The sequence below is a fragment of the Rutidosis leptorrhynchoides genome, chromosome 10 (assembly GCF_046630445.1).
Source record: "Rutidosis leptorrhynchoides isolate AG116_Rl617_1_P2 chromosome 10, CSIRO_AGI_Rlap_v1, whole genome shotgun sequence".
In the NCBI taxonomy this organism is placed as follows: Eukaryota; Viridiplantae; Streptophyta; class Magnoliopsida; order Asterales; family Asteraceae; genus Rutidosis; species Rutidosis leptorrhynchoides.
The window spans coordinates 140,694,683-140,702,198 of NC_092342.1; the positions used below are offsets into that span (position 1 = coordinate 140,694,683).

A 7,516-nucleotide genomic window follows, 5' to 3' on the forward strand; every position below is an offset into this window, starting at 1 on the left:
CTGGCAAATGGAAAGAAACCTTTTTATTTGTCGACCAAACTGTTGTGGGTACCAATTTCCCGCAGATCCTGGTGTGGTGTGATGGCGTAACCAAAGATGTAAACAAAACCCCAATACTTGATGATGAGGAAACTAAGCTGCTTGCAGAGTGCGCAAACGCACAGCTTATCCACCGCGCATATGGGAATTTGATGCTACAGTTGGGAAAGATATCTGCCCATTGGCCATGGGAGAACATGCGCCCAACAATAGTCGTGCCGAATGGCAAGGGTAGGAATAGCAACACATGTATTTTGTTTTACGCAGCCGCATACTCATGTTTTTATCTAATTGCGTGCTTGTGTATGCAGAGATGAAGATGAAGAAGGTATTGAGCATGGAGGAGATTGCGGCTCTCTCCTTCCGCAAGCAGAACGTGGAGGAGCAGTTAGAGCAAGAAAAGACAGGTGAGAATGAGGTTTCCGTCTCTGCGACCTCATTGACCAAACGCAAGGTAGTTGCAATCTCAAAAACAAACCAGTCCAAGAAAAAGAAACTCACCATAAAACAAAAAGAGGACCTGCGGAATGATAACTTTATCCCCATGGAGCAGCAATCCGTAGATCTCCCACCTCCGGTTACCGGTAAGCATCCTATTACTCTTATTTTTCAGAAGCGATGCATGTGCTAACTTATGTATGTCTTTGCAGAGCAAATTGACGAGACGTACCGCACGCCGTAGCGGGTGAATCCAGACCTCGAAGCAACCACAATGTCAAAAGACCAAGTCATACATTTGGATTCTGATACCACACCGACGCCATCACCCAGAAGCTTCCTCTTGGCTAACCTAGCCCAACTCATTCAATCCTATAATGAAAACTCTGCGGAGCAATCTGCCTTCCTGCAGCAAATTTTTCCAGCACAGTTCTGTGAACCCCTCTCTGCGCTAACATACTGCCAAGCACACGACGCCATTATTCAGAATGGTCTCGTGTTCTTCGGCATGTTCGCGGATTACATTCACCGTGCTGATAATATGTATGACGTAGCGCTGGGAAAAGAAACTGAACTTGGGCTGATGTAGGTAGGTGTTTGGCATTTGAGGAATGATAAGAGAGACGCTGAAGAAGCGCGCAAAGCTGCTGAAGCGTCTACAGCAGAAATGAAAACTGCGTTGATTGAAGCCAGGAAGAAATATCAAGAGTTTGTGGGGGCTGTTGATCAAGCCAAGAGAGAAGCAAAACGTCTACGGACAGAACTTGACAAGGTTCGCAGGGAAAAGGATGATGCGGTGACTAGCCGCGAGCTAGCGGAAGCAGATTTGATGAAACTGCGCACCTCTCTTCCAGCCATAGCGTAAAAAGTTATGGACTCAGAACCTGTGACTGAAAAGTTCAATGTGTATGTGGACGCGGCTATGGATCATGACCACAACAAGGTCGTGCGAGAGGTGATCAAGTGCTGCGACCTCGCGCCCCCTTACCCAGACACCGTCCAGAAACACATTAAGGAGGATACTGCTGCATCACTCCTGGACGCAGAGCAAGCGATCCAGTGCATCAAAATCCCGAAGCTGGTTGCGTTTTCCGCGGACCCCAACGCTCCTATTGACCAACTTTTAAAGGAGAATTTGTAAGTTTGAAACAATGTCCCATCTATTGTGTCATAAGTCCTATGCTTAGGCAGGTTTATGTATTTATATTTTTGAGTCTTAAGTCCCATGTTGGGCAGGCATTGAAACAATGACAAACTTTATATATGTGCCTATATTATGCTTGTATGTCTTTTACATGCGTCTGTGTTATATTTATAAGTAACTAGAGGGGGTGAATAGTTACTTAATGGTTTCTTAAAACTTTTTCGAAATCTTTAGCCATTAAAAGATAAGTTTTAAGTGTGGAAGTGTTCGTGTTTGTTAATGTAAGTATGTAAAGAATGTAAGTGCACAAACACGAGAATTTATAGTGGTTCGGGAGGATGTTAACTAATCCTCCTTAATCCACTCCCCAATTCTACGAATTGAGATTTTTCTTCACTATGATACCCCAAACCCGGTGGAGTGTCCGGATACAACACTAGCTCCTCGATAAGCCGCTACTTATGAACCCTTACGTTCCTTTGAAGAATTCACAAACATCAAATGCTCTTACCATAAGATCCTAATGCTCTAGCCTAGTGAAATCACAACTACCTTCTAGATCCCTTTATAAAGATAGCTTACAAGTAAACTTATAGCTAAGCTTACAATAACTCATAGTTTTTCAATAAGTCACACCAACTTAATTGCCAATGGAATTGATCAACTTCCTAGATCCCTTTAAGGAAGTTGAATCATTAAGCAAGATGGTGTTTCCTATCATAAGAACTATCTAACTTCCTTGACTCCCTAAGGAAGTGTTTTACAAAGTAAACTTAAAGATAAAAATGATAAGCATAAAGTTTAATTTCAATTCTACTTAGTGTAAGTAGAATCTCTCTTTCTCTCTTATAATCTCTCCATAGATGTGTCCTTGAGGCTTTGGAGATTAGTTGATACGACTTTGAAAGTATGTTGGAAAGAGGTGATCTTCAAGTGTCTTCAAGCCTTGTTTAAATAGGCAATAGAAATGCAAAGTAGTGAGCACACATATCCGTTGATGAGTTTTCTTCTTCATCTCTTTTGTATTGTTTCTTCATAATGTTACTTACACAAAGATTCTCTTTGACTTGCAATGGTCTTGGAAGTATTCATTGATTATAACCCTTCAATGCATGTGTCAACATTTGATCTTGGAAGCATGCATATGATACTTGACAAATAGCAATCTTCCAAAATACTTCTTGTAAGCATGCATGTGATATTCAAGTAAGTACTTGACAAGTAGTAACCTTCCAAATTCTCTTTGTAAGAATGCATGTGTCAACATCTTGTCTTATGACAAACCACAACACTCTAAACTTCATATCACATGTCTTCAATCATTTGTCTTTTCTTTGATGGAAGTATCTAGCCCGTTGGAACATTGTTATAACTTAATTGAACTAGTTTGAATCTAGTTGAAACATGTTGACAAACCACAAAACTCCAAACACCATAACCCATGTATGTAACATTTTGTCAATACTTGAATGGAAGTATCTTTCCTTATTGGTTGCTTGCAACAAGACAAATGTGATCATTTTAACTCTTATGAAGAATCATTGGGAGTTACATTAATTTCCAAGATAATCATACTTAACCATGTAAGTTTTGTTTTAAGAGTTAAGAGGAGAGCATCTCTTTAATTAGGACTTAATGACCATTCTTAAGTATGACTTGATGTATTTTAAGAACTCAAAAATATTTTAATATCATAAAGTATTTTGTAACACTTATGTGTTATACTTTAAGACCACAAAATACATTTTAGAACCATAAAATATTTTATAACACTTGTGTATTTTTCTTAACCAAGGTTAATGTTCTAGTGATTAAAGTTTATTTTAAGACCATAAAATATATTTTAGAAACATAAAATATTTTACAACACTTACGTATTATTCTTAACCAAGGTTAAAACGTCATTAAGATGTCATTAGGTGGGTTTAAAAAAAGATTAACATCTTTTGGTTCAAAACTCTTTTGAAAACAAAGGTGGAAACTATTTTAAGTATATTCAAAAAGGTTTTGTAAATTATAGATTCCTCAAAGTAGTCTAACTCAAAGTGATTGAATTTGGTTACAGAGAGAACTGCAGTCGATCAACGGTCGACCGTGTGGTTGACCGCAGATCAATAGTTTTGAAAATGAGTTAAGTATATTTTCAAAACAGTGATACATGGCATCCACGGTCAGGCCTGCGGTCAACCGTGGTTCAGCCGTGTAATGTTTTTACCAAATTAATTATTATGTATTGGTCTTTTGCTAGAGATAGTGTAGGCTTATGAACTCATGTCGTCTTGCATATGATTAAGCACTTATCTCTTTTATGTCATCAACAAAACAAAGTGATTAACATTTGAATATTATCATTGGATCATTAACCAACAATATTGATTATATATCGTGAATCAAAACAAAACAAATATAAACCGCATGCCTATCCGCACGAGTTAGCCAAAACCCATGCGCATACGCGGGCACTGCGTAAAATAAACTAATATTTTAAAAAAATTACCCTAATATTTTAGACTTAAAAGCTACTGCGCTCTTGCTTTGTCACGTACCAGAGGTACACTATAGTTGTGTGGTAAGCAACGTAACTAAAAACAAACCAATATTTTTATACTTAAGAGTTTCCTCAAGCAAACCAATGCGAGAGTAATTACGCCAAAGCAAACCAATGCTCATATTTTAAGTCAAATATGCAGTCTTCTAGTCTGCATGGCGCTTGGCTAGGGGAAAATCAATTCCCTTCACATGCCATTTACGCTTAGCCTTATAACCAAACAGGCTTTTGCCGCGCGGGGGCTAGAGGACACCCCTTATGTAGGCAGAAAACCGCACAAAAATGTAATATGTATACAGTAAAATTATGCTCGAGTTAATATTTCCATTGGCATCAAAAGTATAATTACAACCGCGACACATCCAAACAGACGGAAGTTACATGAATTAAGAGAAAATAATGCGCTAGGATACGTTGGAGTGATCAGTTCCAACCAACTACATGTAACATTTCTTTAACAACGTCGTGTGTCAGGTGCGTTTCACAGGTTTCCCATCTAACGTAGCCAGAGGGTACGCCCTGGTGTTGCTTGCTCCCACTACCCTGTATGGACCTTCCCATCGAGGGCCCAGCTTCCCAGTATCTTCCGCATGACTTGCGTCATTCTGACGCCACACATTTATAGGAGCGTGAGCGCACAAGCTGATTATAATACTTTGTGATTTTCTGCTTGTTATTAGCCTCCTTAACTGCCATAGAAAGCCTGCGTTCCTCCAGCAAGTTAAGATTCTCCCGCAAAGCTTATGAGTTTGATTCTTCATTGAAATTCTGTACGTGAAACGTTGGTACCCCAATTTCTGTAGGTACAACAGCTTCTGTACCATATACCAAACTAAACAAAGTCTCACCAGTGCTTGGTTTAGGTGTTGTGCGATTTTCCCACAGCACCTTTGGCAATTCATCTACCCAACCAATGCGACAGTGCCCAAGCCTTGCTTTTATTCCGGCCACTATATCCCGGTTGGTGACTTCGCACTGACCATTTGCTTGCGGATGCGCCACAGATGTGAAAGTTTGTTTAATGTTAAGTTCTTCGCACCAACTGTGAAAAGGATTTCCCGTAATTTGCGTGCCGTTATCGCTAACAATTTCGTTTGGTATACCAAAGCGACAGACAATGTCGTCCCATATAAAGTTCCACACTCTTTTTCATGATATTGTTGCCAGTGGGCGTGCTTCTACCCACTAGGTGAAATAATCGATTATAACAATCAAGAATTTGATATTTCCTGCATATGCAGAGTCTGCGTAAGATACTGTTGCATGTAGCGTAATTATGAATTAAAAGATTATATTACCTCATCCTTCTGGAAATGGTCCGACTATGTCAATTGCCCATTTACAGAATGGCCATGGTGAGGAGACTGGAATCATTGGATGCACAGGTGCCCTGCTAATTGGTACATGTATTTGACAAGATTCGCAGCGCTTTGTTATGTTTGCCGCATCTGCGTACATCGACGGCCAATAATAACCTAACCGCATGATTTTAGATACAATAGACCTGTGCCCTGAATGAAGTGTGCATGCACCCTCATGCACCTATCGTATCACTTCCTCTGCCTCATTTGGCCCGACTCAGTGCAACAATGGTCCTAAATAATTTTTCCTGTATAGGACATTACCCTCAAGGGCATACATTGGTGCTTTGGTCACGACCTTCTTTGCGTCAGCGGAGTCCGCAGGCACTGTGCCATCCTTTAGGAAAGCAATGATAGGTGTCATCCATGTCGAACTTGATTCTTTGACAGGTGCCACTAAAGGCATCATAACAATAGATTTCGCATGTAGTTCTTCTATGAGACCTCTTTTGCCCAGATGATTAAAGGCTAACGCATCCAATTTGCTAAGCGCATTCGCTTTCTTATTTTGCCCTCGCATAACGTGAGAGACTTGAAAAGCCTCGAACTGATCTGCGAGATTGTGTACTGGCGAAAGATATTGCCGCATGGCTTCATCGTGTGCTTCGAAATCGCCATTAATTTGACTGCATACCAGTTTAGAATCTACATAGGCGTGTAGTATTTTAATTTCAAGTTTCTGCGTGATTCGCATACCTGCTAGCAAAGCCTCATATTCCCCTTCATTGTTTGTGACTGTAAAATTAAATCGTAACGCATATGAATGCTCTTCACCACCTGGGCCAGTTAAAATTACTCCCGCACCCGCACCTTCTGCGCTACAGGCATCATCCGTGTATAATTCCCATGGTGTTAAAATTAGTGCGGGTATTTCATGATGTTTAGATGACGCTTCAACATCCGCAGGCAATTCTACTAGGTAATCAGCAAATATTTGACCTTTAACCGCGCTTCGCGAAGAAAAATTTATTTCGTGCTCTCCTAACTCGACTGCCCATTTAGCCATTTGGCCAGAAACCTCGGGCATGTATAACACCTGAAAGAAAGAGAACTGCGTTAATCAATGCGGTATTCCCGGACATTCCCGCAATTTTAGGTAGTTACCAACAAGCTTAATTGGCTGAATCGTTAGGACCACCACTGGGTGCGCTTGAAAATATCGACGCAAACATCGCGCTGTGTGTACCAGCGCATATACAAGCTTCTCAATCGGTAAATAGTTTACCTTCCCGTGATCTGCGTTGAGAACGGAACTGATGGCCTCCTTTGATGCCGCAAGGTATAACGTTAGTGTTTCACCTGATACTGGCGTAGTTAGTGTTGGTAATTCCGCAAGCACGTGTGACGACCCGGAAATTTCCGACCAAATTTAAACTTAATCTTTATATGATTTTGATGCGATAAGCAAAGTTTGTAATGTTGAGTCTCGAAAATTTAAGAACTATGTTCATATATTCAATTACCCTTCGACTATTTTCGATGATTCACGAACAATTAATTGTAAATAATTATGTGTATATGAATATATGTGTGTATAAATATATATATATATATATATATATATATATATATATATATATATATATATATATATATATATATATATATATATATATATATATATCATAACATGATAACTCGAAATACACTAATAAAATATTATACGATTTAGTTCTGGAATTAAAGACGTAAAATAATTTATGATATACAATAAAATATGGTATTAAAATGTAATTATATATATAGTATAACATTTAATAATATATATATATATATATATATATATATATATATATATATATATATATATATATATATATATATATATATATATATATATGCAATTTGATATGTATAAGTTGTTATATTAATAAAATTATTAATATTATTATTATATGTAATATTATTATTATAAATATTATTGATATCATTTAATTATGATTATTATTAGTAAACTTATTAAAAATTACTAATTTTATGATTATA

The 7,516-nt window shown here is 38.2% G+C and overlaps 1 protein-coding gene across 1 annotated transcript; it reads right to left on the reverse strand.

Annotated features, from left to right (window-relative positions):
• Positions 1-4,639: 4,639 nt before the first annotated feature.
• LOC139870654 (uncharacterized) lies at positions 4,640-6,557 on the reverse strand. Its single transcript, XM_071858435.1, has 3 exons — positions 5,809-6,557; positions 4,959-5,250; positions 4,640-4,774 (listed from the first exon to the last, which is right to left on the reverse strand). Exons 1-3 carry the CDS (start codon positions 6,555-6,557, stop codon positions 4,640-4,642), a joined length of 1,176 nt encoding a protein of 391 aa, XP_071714536.1.
• Between the last annotated feature and the right edge of the window lie 959 nt (positions 6,558-7,516).